Below are 16,863 nucleotides of genomic sequence, written 5' to 3' on the forward strand. Positions count from 1 at the left end.
AAAGAATAGGGGGAAAAGAAAAATGGATGAGTCATCAGAGTGGAAAACCACAGCTGGTTCTAATAATGAATAAGACCTATTTTCTTTGGACTCTCCTCCTGCTCTCTGATATCCAATAAAATTCTACTTTAAGGCAGAAGGTTGCTGCCGCATGAGGAGGAACTGCAGGTCCCTTGGTTTTCTCTGCACTCTAGAATCAATTGTTTCTCTTAGGACCAAATGGTAGGACAACAAAGGAGATGATTGGATTTTGATTGGGCTGCTTGGGTTTCTGAAGTGGCCAAAGAGTTGTGCCTGTGGTTTCAGGAGCTTCAGGCCTTGCCGAATGGAAGAGAGTGCAGTGACCCCACTTGATCATCCTGTCTCTGGAACTTCCATTCCAGCACAGGCAGTCTGCAATATTTCCTGATGCTTTCTGACTGACAGATATCACATGCTTCTCTTCAATCAGGACACAGTATACATTTTCCTTTTATTGCTGTGTAGGGCCTCCTCAGTCTCTATCAGTTACAAACAAAGCTTCGAGTATAGATTTGGAAAAGAAGGAAAGACAGACTGACCAAGGAGAAGTGTTCTCATTAGAAAAAACAATCTGGGGTGAGTTGTTCTGTTCCATAGATTCCCATGTATGTACACACCAGTTTAAAAAAATAATAGCGTAGAATGAAGACTCAAATGTGGAAGACAGGTTCTGAATCATAATAGACATACTATTTCTATGGTAATAGGTAATTAGTGCCATTGATTATATTATAATATTGTTTTAAAACAGCAGTGCCATTTAAGTAAAGTGAGAACGATTTCAATGTAAATGCAAGTGAAATTAATACTGTTTTACTTGTATACTAATAAGAATATAGTGTCAGGGAAATAAACCGCACTATATCAAGAATCAAATAAAACATAACCTGTTTTTCAATGTGTTTTTATTTTTGTGGGAGGAGACTTTAAAAGACAGTAATCACGCCTGTGTGCCTCTGGGGTGCTGAGCTGTGGTGCAGTGATAACGAAGCAGGGAGACCATTTACGTCAGTCCTGTCTGCTTAGGGAGCCCAGGGAACAGGTTGTCTGGAGAGCACCGTAAGGCAAGTCCCATGGTTCAAGGACCTCCTCTTTCATGCCTCGGGAATAACATAAACCTCACATGGTCCACTTTATTGTCACGCCGTCATTTTCATTTGTCCTTGGGCTCTCTTTGCTCTCTTTTCAATGGATGCCAAATGTCCATGGACTCAATTTGATGCCGTTTTGTTAAAATACCATGGTAAGGTAGTATTGCTTCAGTGACAGGTATGTGCCATGCATGATGTTTTGTTATCTGAAATAATAAGGCAAAAGTATGGATCAGGAAGCACTGAGACATGTCCAACATTCAAGAAGGGTTGGTTTCAACATGTCCCAAGCAACGTGTCACATCCGATCTAAACCCAACAGATCCCTCTAAGCTTAATCCACGTGGAGATCTCCTTTTCACTTCATATGAAAGTTCACAAAACAGACTCCTCAGAAAAGCTCAACTTCATCTGGCTTTTATTCCCACCCCTAACCTGTGGGTTATGGCCCAAAGACAGCTGATGCTTTGCACATGTTTTTTTTCTCTCGCTTTCTTGTAGTGTCTATGGTCCTGATTTACTAAGATCATAAATAGCAAGTGCTAAACTGCGTGTTCGCTGTAATGGATTGCACACACTGGTGGGTGTGTTGCGCGTGATTTACTAGGATTGCAATCTTTTACGAATATGCACAATGGTTCAATCTAACCTGAGGTGTCGGTGAGTCCATCTCAAGACACCTGTGCATGTCCGTTTTGTTCACTTCACTCGTATGATTCGTGACGGCACAAAAAAGTCATTTTATTTCTATGAAACTTGCGCAGTTCAGTACCGCCAACAAGAACTATGTCTGCAACAATACAAAAATTTCCGGGTTTGGTTCGATTGGATACATTAATGTCAATGTTCGATATTTTTTGATACACTTTTGTAATTTTTTTTTAATTGCAAAGTTTTCATGTATTTTTAAAAATGTATCATGTTTTTAACTGAGATAGCTCTACGTTCCCCATGATAAAAGACATGAGGATGGTTTGACATCATTTCGTCTTTGCACAGAGTGCTTTGGACAGTGCTAACAGCTGATTCTAAACCACTACAAATTGTGCATCCATGTGTGGTGCCGAAGGAAAGGAGACGCAGGAGGTGTATCATAGAAAACTTTACTGAACATCCCTATACGGAAAAACCAGGAAGAAGAGACAAACTAAAACGGAAGTGCAATGCTCGTAACAACTCGTCCCCCAACACATCCCTCAACCTTTAGTTCCCTGGGGGAATTATGCTGGCAAACACCACACAGGCCCTCCCAGAATTCACCCATAGTCAAAATCCTCCAGCCTATGCGGAACGACAACCCGACCACGGCGGGTACGCAATGAAGGGGTCGGAGAGGGGCAACTGGAAGTGTTGACTTCCAGGCGGGAGGCAGAAGGCGCCGACAAGGCGCCCCAGGGGATCCCGGCAGAGCAGCGGGGCAGGGAAGGTCGACCTCGGCGAGGAGGTCGAGCCAGCACCAAAGGCCCGGAAATGTCCACATGAGCCGGCTTAACTCTGTCCACCGAGATGGTCTCAGGCTTACCCCCCAAATCAATGATGAGGTCCTTCTCACCATGCTGCAGGACCCGGAACGGCCCGTCATATGGGGGGCGCAGTGGGCCCTGGCGGACGAAAACAAAATCTGCTGAGCGCAGGCCGGGTGGAAAATGGAAAACATGAGGGCCGTGTTGCGAAGTAGGGACTGGAGCGAACGTGACGAAAGTCAGCAGCAGGGAGGAGCGTTGCTCAACTGGCGACCAGGATCTCATGGCGTCCGGAATGTACTCCCCAGGCACCCGAAGGACCTGGCCATAAACGAGTTCGGCTGAAGAGGACTGCAGGTCCTCTTTGTAGGCGCATCTGAGGCCGAGCACGAGGAGATGTGATGACGCCCACCACTCTTGCGGCAGTTGCACCCCCTAGTGCCGAAACGACGTAGTAGTAGCGCGTGTCGTCATCAGCAATCCCGCGCAGAGCTTATTGAGCCTCTGTCTGCGCGAACCAGGCCGCCGCGGACGCCGCCCAAAACTTGAGAACAACGTTACTTGTCGCCATGTTTGATACAGCCACTGAAACTTCAGTACTGACGTCAGGGTCACCAGTGTGGTGCCGAAGGAAAGGAGACGCAGGAGGTGTATCACAGAAGACTTTACTGAACATCCCTATACGGAAAAACCAGGAACAAGAGACAAACTAAAACGGAAGTGCAACGCTCGTAACAACTCGTCCCCCAGCACATCACTCAACCTTTAGTTCTCAGGGGGAATTATGCCGGCAAACACCACACATGATCATTTTTAGACAGTAGAAGAAACACACTGAGTTTCAGAAATGCAAACAAATAAGGTACAAAATAATGATGAGAAAAACCCATTGCAGAATTGCCAACCTATAGAAATGCACGTCCAGAACAATTTGTCTGAATTTCCATATTTTTACCATGATGTCAAGAACATTATTGGGGTTTCATGTCTCAGACCAGCCCACTTTAGTTCACAACGTTAATGAAGTTGTATGTTTATACTCTTATTAATTTATCAATTTAAACTTACTGGCCACACCATTGAACAAACTCACACCAGTATGTGCACAAGCTACCCTCAGCCTGACAGCGTTACACATTCCACTGCACATGGGCAATTTACTTGAACTAACCTCATTCAAGAACATTATACATATAGTCAATGGTTAAAACACCCAAATTAAAAAAAGAATAAATCACTTGGCCTTTTCTAGAGGCCGGGGCTTCACGAGTGGCTAGAGAAGTGGCAGTCGTTCCCAGCATGCTTTGTTGCAGTTATAATGAACACTTGTGACTTTTTATAAATATAGGTTTTATTTTGTACAGGCAGGTTGTAATATAGTTACAGTGGTGTTGTTTATAGTTACGTATTCAATTATTGCCACTTTTGGTATTAAATTATTGTGACTTCTGCTGACACTCAAAGTAACAAAGTAGTGCAGTCAGTGCTACGTATATAGTGCTTCAGACGCTGATGTCACGCATATCACAATGCACTGCGCCAAATGTAAGCAATGCCACTTTGGCAGGATAGAAAATGGATCGCTTCTTTGGGTAGACGTAAACGCCACACTTTTACAATGGTAGACAGCTGTTGTGCACCAACGTGCCACAACAAGGCAAAAGAAGGGGCGAGCATCCCACAGGCTACCAAAAAAGGAACCAAGGTGTGGCCAATAGTTAGCAGACGTAACCAAGAAAAAAAGTTGTGAAGCGGGATCCTTCTTACAGCGATGCTTATTGCCTGTGTATCACTTCATATGAGGTGAGTCAATAATTGAATCAGTTGCTCATGTAGATGTAGCTTGATTGTCTAGTTTTTATTATTAAATAATGGTGAAAGACGTGATCCAGCACTTGGCACATGGTGGCCGAATCAGCAGATCCTAACATACCCAAAAACAGTGCAAGACCTGCGCAAAGCTGCTAAGGTTGGATAGCATACTGACCACACGTAAAGGGGAATTACAAAACCGGATTGTTCAAAGGTGTAACCTGCCGAGCCTTTGTACTGTGTGGTCGCAATTGCTCACCAGTGTAGTGAGAGGGAAATTCGACCAGATAATTGTGGCATTCTGGGTATTGCAGATCCGTAACATTCTTGCTTTCTACGTCGTGATAGTTAAAAATAGTTGAGGGATCAGTAATATCAACCTGTCCAGCTTGTATCCTATTATGTCGTTTTCATCAAAGAGAGATGTGAATTCACTTGCTCAGAATGTTGCCAAGATGAACGCTAATTTTATAGCTGCTCTCTATTGTTAGTCCTTCTCATGCCCACGCTACTATACTGCCAAAGTGGCTGCATAAACAAATGCTTGTGCGAATAGTCACGTGACGTTCGGAGCTCTATTGGACTGTGACCACTGTATCGCACGATTAGTTACAGTCGCATATATCGTTGCACCCCAGTTGTTGACAATAGGAGTAAAGGTGGTGATGACCACCGTATTGAACGGGGTTTTGTGCTTTAGATAGGTCTGATTGTTTTCACCATAGAACATTTGGAAGAGCACTACAAGCGCAAAATGAAGTTTATAGTGATGGAATTGGTAGTGTTGGTGAAAGACAAACAAACATCATTGAGTTACAGAAAATACAGTTATTGTGTTGAGGGTTTTGGGAACTACAGCAATTCATAAAAGCCATGCTTTTTTTTTTGTATTTAACTTTCTCTGAGTGCATGGCAAGTGGATGTATAGGAGGTCTATGCCTATCCTTCATAACATAGTATTTAAGTCTTGGGACAGCAAACCGGCAAAACTGTGAGAGGCCAGCACCATTGCAAAACATCCATCCATCCATTGTCTATACCGCTTATCCTCACAAGGGTCGCAGGGAGTGCTGGAGCCTATCCCAGCTGTCTTCGGGCAGTAGGCGGGTGACACCCTGAATTGGTTGCCAGCCAATCGCAGGGCACCAATACGAAACAATGCAATGTAATGATTCAGACGCACAAAATATAGACTTGAAATGAGTTTTGTCATTGGTGAATTAGCATGGCTGCTTCTTCTGGCTGGCTCCAAGTCAAGCCCATGGATCATTCAGAAATTCCAAAATTGCACTGGTGAATAGACGATATGTTGCGATAATTTCCGTTGGCATTTCAAAAATGTTTACACGAGTGGAAAAGTTCTCCCCATTGCCTCTCATTTTACTTGCACTATGCTGGTACCGCTTTGCGCCTTGTTTGCACCTGCCTTTCAGACACTAAGCTGAACTCATGTATTTGCATAACAGTACTGCTGCCACAACGTGCAAAATCGTCTGTAAACACAGATGAGATCCTGGTTGCGCCCAGTGAGTACATCACCTTCCACATTTGGTTTCGTGCACAATCAAGTTTGCGCCTATTTTTGCACATACAAACCTTTAGTAAATCAGGCACCACATGTCGGCTCCACTAAACTCTGAGCAAGACACACAAAAAATGAGATGCATGAATGTAAAAATGTTGTACTTCAGGTCACAGATACCTGATGCACCATGTCCAACACTGAAACATTCAACAGTTGGACATGTGCATTCAAAAGTTTAGAGAAGGTCACATTAAGTTCACCTGTACATGTTTGACTGCATTTATGCTCATCAATTTCACCCAAAATCCAAATATCCCTAACTTTTTGTGAGTAAGAACAATGCGTGCCATATCAAATTTCCTGTACGTGTCAAAGAACATCTTTCTCCTTTTAGCTCTATACACTAAGGAGACTGGGCTCCAGTTTGTGTTAAGAATAGTTTGATATTACAAAGGCATCTCCAAACTGCCTGTAAAAATAAAGGGGTTCCGAGAAGCTCATGCTTTGGTCACTGGCAGCCATTTTTGGCATCTGTTCTCCAGTGTGGTTGGTAAAACTGGTTCTTATTTGAGGATCAACACGTCACATCAATACTCACGCAAGAATGATTGCAAGGGCTACTGGAAAAAAAGTTCATCTCTTGAGTTAGATGGGATCCTTGTATTGGATATAAACTCAACGGCCACAATATTAGGTGCACACTCACAATCTAATGACATCCAATGCAAAAGGTGGGCGGAGGTCTTAATAATTCACCGCAAGAATTTGAAAGTTTTGCTCGTGGCCGTGACTTTCCCTAGCACGTTTGAATCTGATGTCTGCAATCTCTCTGTTCCCACTCCAACCATCATTGCTACTGTTGACTGTCCCTCTAAACCCAATAGTGATATTTTACATGATATTGCTGTCTTTCTCACCCATCTGTCCTCTCTCTCTCCTAAGGTAATCCTGCTAGGCGATTTCAATATTCATATCGACAATGCCAACGTACCTGTCACCTAAGACTTTACTTTCTGTCTAGAGAGTTTTTGATGTCAGAAACTTGTCACTTCTCCCTCACACTCCAAAGAACAAATCCTCGACCTAATCTGCTGCTCTGGTATGCCCCCTTTCCTATCAGCGATTACTTTCTCTCATTTACACTGAAATTCACTCTCGCCATCACCAAAACACCACGCCTGAGATCATTTCGGAATATAAAGAATATGAACCCTGCCAATCTCACATCAAGAACTGACTCCTTCTGCCTCCCCATCATAAATAGTTTTTCCAACCCTGATGACCTGGCCTCTCATAACAACACTTGACTTGATAACATTCTGAACTCCCTCACTCCACTAAAAAAACAGATTTGTTTGTTTCTCTCTCTGTATTTGGTTCACCCTCAATCACCCTCTGATGAAAGACAAAGATCGACAACTTGAACACATTTATAGGAAAACTGGACTCACTATACAAAGAAATTCACACTAACTATATCTTAGACCATAAGGACTATATTGCCAGCACCGAAACCCCCTACTACTCGAGTGTAATCACTGCCAATAAAGAAAAGTCCAAGTCACAGTTTGCCGTGAATACCAATATCACTCAAACCCAGGACTTCCTTCCCTCTCACTTACTGTATACCCAACCTCCCTCTGCAACTACTTTCAATGAATAAAATCAAGGACATCCAAGGTAACCTTGGATGGAGCCCTCAACTCAGCACCTCAGCCTATTTTCACCCAATTTTTTTTCTCCTTCCACCTCCCCACTCTCTCAGCAATCATTTTTTTCCTCCTTGCACCACCCCACTCTCTCAGCAATCACAAAATTCATCCAGAAAACCAAGTCATCCTGTCAACCGGACGCCCTCCCCACACAACTTCACAAAGCCGGCATCCCTTCCCTTGTCCCCCTCATATCTGCCGTCATCTACGCCTCCTTCACCACTGGAACTATTCCAACATCATTCAAAACTGCTTCCATCACTCCAATTCTGAACAAACCCAATGTCGACCCTTCTTTTAGACCCCCCCCCAAAAAATGTTTTCACTCAACACCATTCCCACCTATCCCACAATCGCCTGTATGAACAGTCTGGTTTCCGCTCCTTTCATCACACTGAAACAGCACTCATCAAAATCACTGATGAAATCATCATGGCAGCTGATTCTGGACTCCTCACTACCCTCATCCTCCTCGACCTGAGTGCAGCTTTCCATACCAGCTGTCACACCAGCCTCCTCTACAGACTCTTCCATCGGCATCACTGGTTCTCATCTCATCTCATCTCATCTCATCTCTCATCTCATCTCATCTCATGGAAGTCAACCCAAACACATTTTTTCAAGAATATGTTCTATGCAAGCCCACTAGTTGAAACAAGGCACTCTGATAAATATTGCGTTTGTGGAATAAGAGTTAATCCACCCCTTTTTAGCCATCTCAGGGGACAGCCATTTTGTCAGTTCTGGTGTCTGAAAATTACATCACAACTGCTCAGGGCTCAGGTAACGACCAATCATGGCTGACCTGTTTTCTGAAGCTGACCTGTGATTGGTCGTTACCTGAGCATTCAAGTCCTTCAAATACATTCACTCCTCGCTTCAGGTGTGCCGCAGGTACCTTTCCTGGGGCCTCTCTTCTTCATCATCTACCCCAGCAAAAAAAATCTGTATATTTAACATTCACTTCCATTGCTATGCTGATGACACCCAGCTCGACCTCACCACCAAACCCTTGTCCACTTTACCACCCACCTTTACAGATTGGTAAATAAAAACCTGGTTCACTCTAAACTTCCTGAAAGTAAACATTAACAAATGTGAGGTTCTCCTCATCTGCATCAAGTCCACTCTCTCCAAAACTGACATATTTTCTCTCACCACCGACAGCTCTCTGTTTCACCTTCAGCCCAGGTTAAGAGTCTGTGTGTCATCCTTGACAGCACACTATCCTTCCAATCCCACATCAATGACATTACCCAGTTCGCCTATTTCCATCCATGTAACATCAACCGCTTTCACCCCCCCCCCCCCCCCCCGTCCCCCACTTGCCATCCTTGTCCACAGAGTCTCGTCCCTTCCTGTCTAGATTAGTGCAACACTCTTCTTTTTGGCCTCCCTCACAAATCCCTCCATAAACTTCAACTAGTCCAGAATTCAGATGCCCACGTCATAACCCAAACTCCCTCTATCCATCACATCATCCCTATCCTCCAACAGCTCCAATGGCTCCCGATTCAATTCCACTTCCAATTCAAATTCATCCTGTTTGCATTCAAGGCCATCCACAACCTCACCCCCGCATACCTGTCTGTTCTTCTCCATGTCCCCACTTCTTCCCGCGCCCTCAGATTATCTTCTTCCATTCACCTGTCTGTCCACTCTTTCCATCTCACCAACATGGGGAGCAGGTCATTCAGCCACTCTGCACCCCATCTGTGGAACTCACTACCGCCACAACTCAGAAACTTAGATTCTTTCAACTACTTCCAATTACAAATAGAAACACACCTGTTGAAAACTGAAAACTGAACATAATGCCATTTCCTCTGCCTATTCCATTTATTTTTTTAAATGTATTTATTTATTTCATGGCACTTTTTATTGTTGTTTTATTTAGTGTAATGTAATATATTGACCATGTCCTGGAAACCAAGAAACTCACTATTAAATAAGATAGCTGAATGTGGCTTGGACATTTTGTAAGAAAGTAAATTTTTATCACATGTTTATTATTGTGAAATCTGATGCTTAAACAACACTTTATGATTTTGTTCATGTACTATTATGGACATAAGAGTGTTCTACTACAGTCTGTATATTATACAAATATGTTACTACTGTGATTGCAAAACACTCAAATCATATATTACAACTTACTCACAAAGTTTATGAACATGAGCAAGGTCAATAAAAATAATGGAACCGCTCAGAACAATTTGGAGAATACATAGAAGGATGGGTGATGCTCACATTTGCGTGAACAATCAAGAATAACAAGACAGCATGACCAGAATGGAAAATAAAGCTAGTTTCACTCGCATCTGTGCCACAGAGGTGTTTGCTTCATCCTTCCGCTCTTTCAAACAAGTCTATTTTAAGGGTGGGTTTTGTCTTTTTATAGATGAACAGACACCAGAGTGTGAAAGAAATGTTCTCCGTTAATAACGTCAGTGACCACAAATGTTCTTCAAGTGGGACAGTGGGCCGGAAGAGTCCCTTTCACAAAGGAAAGCAAGAAAGTGTTGACAACAGTGTATGTGTGTGAAAGTCTGTGGGTGTCCTCTCAAGCTCAGCCTCGAACGTGGCCACAATCTAGCTGTTTCCTTAATAGCTGACACACCAAAACTCTGTATAGCAAAAAGCTTAGACTTCAACAGGATTTCCTCATTCTTTGTTGCTGTATTGAAAACATGATTGTATTTGAGATAACCTGACAACTGTGGGTGTGCTAACACTTAAGCTTAATGCGTCTTTATTGTGAGTGGTTTTCCATTTTGACTTTGTTAATGTAACCTAAAAAGGGCATGGAGATGCTATTGGTATATTTGATATTTTACCCCATATAATGTAATAAGTTATTTAGCACATCACAAACTACAATACCACCAATTTGCGTGTTGTTCATATACTCCTTGGCTTTAACATTAGAGAACTAATTATGCTCTATTGGCCCTGCCTGTGTGGTCTACACTGCACTTGTGGCTGACTTGGCAGCAAAAGCAGGATCTTTTAATTAGACCTGTGTTTATGCTCAGTGAAATGATTGGGGATGCATAATGGGGACCGATAAGACTTGCTTCTTTGAGGTAGTACAGTGTATAAAATGAATATACTAAATATGGCCACAGTTTGTCTGCCTTCAACTGGCCAAATTACCCACCATGCACTTATAAATCAAAACAATCAGGGATCTCCAAATAGGGCTCTCCTCTGCATTTCTCTCAGAACCTTGTCCAAAATGTGTCTTATCTCCTGTGGGCATAAATACATCTGCTGATAATTTGAGACAACACATCTTATTAACAGCTGTATACTTATAACACAGTGCATGATACCCTAGCAACACTAGATCCATTAGATGCTGATCAATGAAAACATATTGCCGTCTTGGACTGAGTTGCAAGTACAATATTGCAGGTTGAAATAGCAAAAACCCACTGGGAAAACCCCACCAAGGCAAATGTACCTCAGATTTTTACAAATATAATTAATGATTTTTATGAATATAATTAAAAGGACAACTCTTCATAAGTTAATCATGTTATCGTTTTCAGGGCGATGGGGTGAGCTCGAGCCTATCCCATGGCTGACTTTTAGTCTAATCACAGGATCTGTCTAATCACTGAATCAAGATCCAAAACCAGAGCTTCTAGACTAGAAGGCAGACCTGATAGCCACATGTTCCACTGGTAAAAGGCAGACTCAAATACATTTGAAAAAAGGTTCCATGCCACACAATTTAGAGTCTTCAATCACTCTAACATGCATGTTTTTGGAATGTGGGAGGAAGGCGGAGTACCTGGAGAAAACCCATGAAAGCACATGGAGAAAATGCAAACACAGGATTCGCACCAGTATAACAAAATATTGAAAATATTGGGAAGAATGAATTTTGATGGAATGGGACCTTAAAAAAGTAGAAAACTATAATCCCCTTGATATAAAAGCAACTATGTTTCTTAACAATGCAATCACACAGGCTGATATCTCACCTGTGTATATTGGTCACATCTGTAATGTACTCTCTCTCACCAATCCATTCTTTAAATTCCAATGAGAGGGCAATCTATGAACACCGAGAGAAGTATCCCTGAGTTTTCAGGTTGCTACACGAATGACAGAGTAAAGCACTGCATGTGTGTGTGTGTATGTGCACGCACACACACCCGTGTGCATTCGTGGGTGTGTTGGTGAACCAGGCAGGAATTGTGTGATGTGGGGGTGCGAGAACGAGGTTGCAGTGGGATTGACTTGTCTACATCAACACTGCTCCTAGGCTCTGTCACTCAGCAAGTACACCTCATTGCTGGGGAACGTGGTCCCACTATAGAATAAACACACCTCACACACTCGCAGGCTACCATGCACTGCCCGGCAATAATGTGAAACATGTACACAAATTGTGTTGACATAAAAATATAAAACACGCGAGCACAATAATGCGTATATAGTATTAATGATGATTACCACTGGGAGGAAGATAGGTAAAGTTCTGGTACTGGCTCCTCTTCCTTTTGCCATTGCACACGTAGAAGTTTACCTGCAGTGGGTTGGATATTCTCTGGTTTCGGTATGGTGGGATCTCAACAAAAAGTGCATTCTGTAAAAGAAATAACATTTTTACCCATTTGAGACAGATAGCCAGCCCAACATATAAATGGTTTAAATGAGCCCATCTGGACTGTTTAGAAGCAGTAGAGCCCACGAGGTTGGTCCAGTGCCCATGTTTGTGTTTGAGGAAACCCCAGGGCTTTAACTTTATCCCTGTACAGCATGACCAAGGAGAAGTAGCTGGCTTATTTGTTGTCGGGGTTCTTTTTTTGCAGGGCAGTAACTCCACCCCATCTCTGCAAGTCTGGACGAATGTCAGTATTTTTTGACTTTCATTTTGACACAGGGACAAGGAAAAAATTTGTTGAAGTATTTGTGTCTAATTGTGTCTAATTTCTTGGCTGCCATTCCGGTTGAGACTTAAACAGGACAGAACAGTCCACTGTGACAGAGGGCAGGTTTACATTGGCCATAGCTGTGAACAAAAACGGTGGGTGGGACAGGGGTCTGCTGTCCAGATGATTACAAGAAAAATATGCAGGTGGTTGACTCAGTGTAGAAATGTGTGTGCATGTGTGTGTATTTGCTAGGTTTTCCCTCACCTTCCCTCACAGTGAAAGTTAGCACACTTCCAACGCCAATAAAAGTAAATGCAGGTCGGCAGTCTGGAGTGCGTTAAGCCAGTCTAGTGACATAAGAAAAGAATTCCAGTGCGCTCCTGCTTTCTCGTCCTACTGTGGTATTTGCATTTCATCAGCCCCGTGGCTCTAAACTACTGCTCCTCATATTTTTTAGCAGTTGGGACTTCAGCCATACACAGTACTATATCAGGTCAAGGGCCTGCGGGCCAATGTCATGATGCAACCAATTTACCTGAAAAACACTGTATATTTGTATCATTTTGTGGCCATGCTTGATCTCAGACCCTGCGTAATTTGACAAAATGATACATTGACAGTGACAGGCGTTACACACGTCTCAGGACTTAGCAGATCTCACTGTTGACTCAATGAGCCTTTCCTTTCGCTTGATGAGTCTCTTTTATACCATTATTTGATTAGGCAATGTGTGACTATGTGACTGAGGGTCAGGAAAACACGCCGGGCGGTTTAATCACACAGACAGAAAATCATATGAAAAGATCCACAGCCACAGTGCAGATGAAGTTGGGCACAAATTTATCACAAAGGAAAATTTCACTGTAAACTAATCATCTGGCGCTCGTGTGTTTGTTTACATTATCATTGCGACTGTTTCTGAATCATTGATGCGCAAGCAATATGGTTGCTTGTGTTTACCATGTGTTAGAGCAGAGATTGAAAATTCCATTCAGGATTGCATGGGCTAATCATCAGTGTCTATGTAGCAATGCCTTAGCAAAGGTTACATCATAAAGGGGGACAGATGAGAAGGAGACAGATAAGTAGCAAGTGTCCATGGAGGATATGGAGAGCTTGAACAGTGAAATGATGAGGCCACTTACTGATTTGACAGAGTCCTTGTCGACTTTGGCTTCTGTCTCCCACAGATGATGACCATCTATGTACAAAAAAAAAAAAATCATCAGGTTATCATTAAAACCATTGTGGACATTGTCAATCATGTATAGACATGTTTAGATAACATAAATTCACGATAAACACAGAAGATTGGTAAAAAAAAAAAGTGTGATGTGTGTTAGTATTCGTGTTACGACTCAATAGAATTAATTCAGCATTTTGTTCATTGCTGGTCTTGTAATGAAAGGTTAGGAAAAGTGACATATTGAATTTGACTTTTTAAATGGGAAAACTACATACTGTAGTAGGTCTTCTGTAGGGATTTTTTTTAAAAGAATCCTGAATTAATCAATTTTCTGTCTATCCACCTGTCTGTCTATCCTTTTTCTACATCGATTATCCTCACTAGGGCCGGCAGGTGACCCGGAACCTAGGCCAGCTGACTCCCTTAGTTTATTTATTTTTTGGGGTTATAGTTTTCATTAAACATAATTTCATGCCACACCTTAAACAACAATTGCTCAAGTCTCGATATAGCCAAGTTGCACTGACCCCAGTGCCATTTTCATCTCTTTTTTACATGCACAATAGCTCAGTAGAGCAGACAAAATTCCAAGGGTTGCAGATCAGCCTTTATGGCACATCATACAAAGCAACAAGATGAACAATGTGGTACCACACCGCTTTATACTTTATTAGACTGCTCAGTAGGTGTGACTTCCAGCTTAAAGCAATATACGTAGTGGTTCCTGCTGCTGTGCTGAGGTGTGTCCCATTTGGGATATTTGAGTACCTCTAGAAAATGTGAAGAAAAATAAAATAGTGTTAAATGTGTTTTTAACATTACATGGGAAATGAAAAAAATGAGGGGCCATGATTGGCTTAAATAGAGTGAGCTGCTGAAACAGGGTCACAACTGCCACAATGGCTATATTAAATCTCTGTTAAAGAGAATAAAGTCAACTGAAAGGAAAAAAGATTTTTATCTGAAAGAAAATGCGTATTCATAGTTGCACACAGGTGTAATGATTCTAAATGGGATGACCAACGGGTATGTCAATACCACTGATAAGGAGAAGGTGAATGAATCGTGCAACAGAATAAAGGACTGTGGTGCCAGAGCATTAGTCAAAGTTAGTCAAAGAAAGTGAAGGAGACCTTCATCAGGTTACATCAGGGGGAGCCAAAAGCGTATCTGAACAGTATATCAGCAATGGTAGACATTCCGAGAGGGAAAAAAGAATGTTTCCCTCTGTACCTGCATATAAATATTTTCTCACACGTTTTATGGGTCACGATAATTTCTTGATAATGACTTGTAGACTGACCTTGGCTGAAGCCAGAAATGGCATTGCTTTGCAACTCAAGAGCGCTGTTCAACTGACAACCACAGAAATTTCCATTCACCTCTTTTCCCCCGCCACATCTGCAAAATACCTCTGTTACCGACAAAGCCTCCTCCTTCATGCTGCCTTCACCCACGCATGATGCAGCCACAACATCATCAGCTTTTGCCCCGCATTTTAATTGTAAATATGTGAGACAAGACACGCACTGTAGGAATAAGAGTCGTGTCTAGGAAGTTTTGGGCTACAATCCCGTTCTGATAAAGCTGAGAAATGGATGAACACATCTTTCAATGTAAACTTGTAAACTTGCCCATGACTCCCATAAAGGTGCATAAGAGCTTGACAAAAGTAATATAGACTGACAGTCATCATATAATTCGACGACATGTAAGGGATTGGCTTCTTCGTGTCAGCACTTACTCCGTTTTTTTCAAAAAGATTTCAATATGATCATTTTAGACAAGTGATGATAGCATAAACTGAACCTTTGCCAAAATCTCAACAGAAGTTTAATGGCATAACAGGAGCGGTGTGTAACATTAATGTTATATGCAATTTTTTACTTTTTTTGGGGGGGGGTGATGTATGAAACTTAACGAGCCTTGCCTTCCCCCCCAATTACGATGAAACTTCCACCCACACACACCTACCACCTCAGAAACCACATACCGGTACACAAATTGTTGTTTGTTATACTGCATAGCATATCATATTTTGAATATGATAATGATTGTTAACATTAAATAACTGATTGTTAAAAAAGGGTCTTAATTTTCTGACTAATTTGCCATGAGGGAGAGCCAAAGCTAACGGCTAACTGTTCACACATGGTGTTGTCGTGAAACAGCTTGTAAGTCGAAGTAATGAATTTGTCATGAGTCAACAAAAAACAAGATAAAGATGAAGGAGAGTAGGATGAAGCAGTCTGTGGACTCTGAATGCTAATGTGAAAAACAATGCTAACAACATCAAGCCATAATTTATTAAGGCCACGTGAGGTAGAAATGCTGACTTTAGACAGACACAGACAGACAGACAGAGAGAGAGAGACATAGATAGATAGATGGATGGATAGATAGATAGATAGATAGATAGATAGATAGATAGATAGATAGATAGATAGATAGATAGATAGATAGATAGATAGATAGATAGATAGATAGATAGATAGATCCGTACAGAGTTGTGGTTACATTGATACTGATGAGAAGCAGTGACAATGTTTTCCACCGTCTGTCTCGTTTCCTGAGATGATGATGACGACAGTTTCTGTCTAGTATATTTTAGATGAATTATTCTTTTCTTTATGTATGTTTCACCTTAAAAATGTATTCTGCCTTGGACTTGACAAGTTACATACTTTCATTTGTATTGTATTGTATTCATTATTTATGGTAAACGATTTGACTAATCACAGCGATATATCTGCTATTTTCTCTGAAGCACCTGCTGTATGCCACTCAAACAACTCTTAAAAATGGAACAGATGCATCTCTTTCAGATGGTGAGGTTTGAATTATGACTTGACATAAGAAACGTGACAGGGTTTGAGTCATGAACAAATGCTTACATTTCTTTTCAGCTGTATCCTGAAGCAAGGGTGGTGGCTGACCTTGTTCTGACACAGTGCCAAAACTGGGTGCGAACAGTATTCAAGGCAAAATTGTCTGAAGACAAATGGTAGTCTAGACTCTGCAAAAAGTACAATACGTGGAGCAATCTGTCTGATGTTTAGACTTGCCCCAGGTAACCAGACTCAACAAAGTTGAGTTTGAATGAACTCTAACAGTGCCAGTCACTGTCTGAGTTCTATTAAAAGGTGTGAGACACAATGTATTTC

At 41.9% G+C, this 16,863-nt stretch overlaps 1 protein-coding gene across 1 annotated transcript in view; it reads right to left on the reverse strand.

The window, feature by feature from the left end:
• LOC147144099 (nuclear factor of activated T-cells, cytoplasmic 1-like) overlaps positions 1–16,863 on the reverse strand; it is a 66,807-nt gene that overhangs the window by 24,923 nt on the left and 25,021 nt on the right. Inside the window, exons 8-9 of the mRNA XM_086038122.1 lie at positions 13,659–13,714; positions 12,092–12,224 (exon numbers count right to left, since the gene is read on the reverse strand). Of these exons, the coding sequence (XP_085894248.1) occupies positions 12,092–12,224; positions 13,659–13,714 (189 nt within the window). The remainder of the gene's footprint in view (positions 1–12,091; positions 12,225–13,658; positions 13,715–16,863) is intronic.

This window comes from Filicampus tigris, chromosome 8, assembly GCF_054856515.1.
Source record: "Filicampus tigris isolate MCC_2025a chromosome 8, RoL_Ftig_1.0, whole genome shotgun sequence".
Taxonomy (NCBI): domain Eukaryota; kingdom Metazoa; phylum Chordata; class Actinopteri; order Syngnathiformes; family Syngnathidae; genus Filicampus; species Filicampus tigris.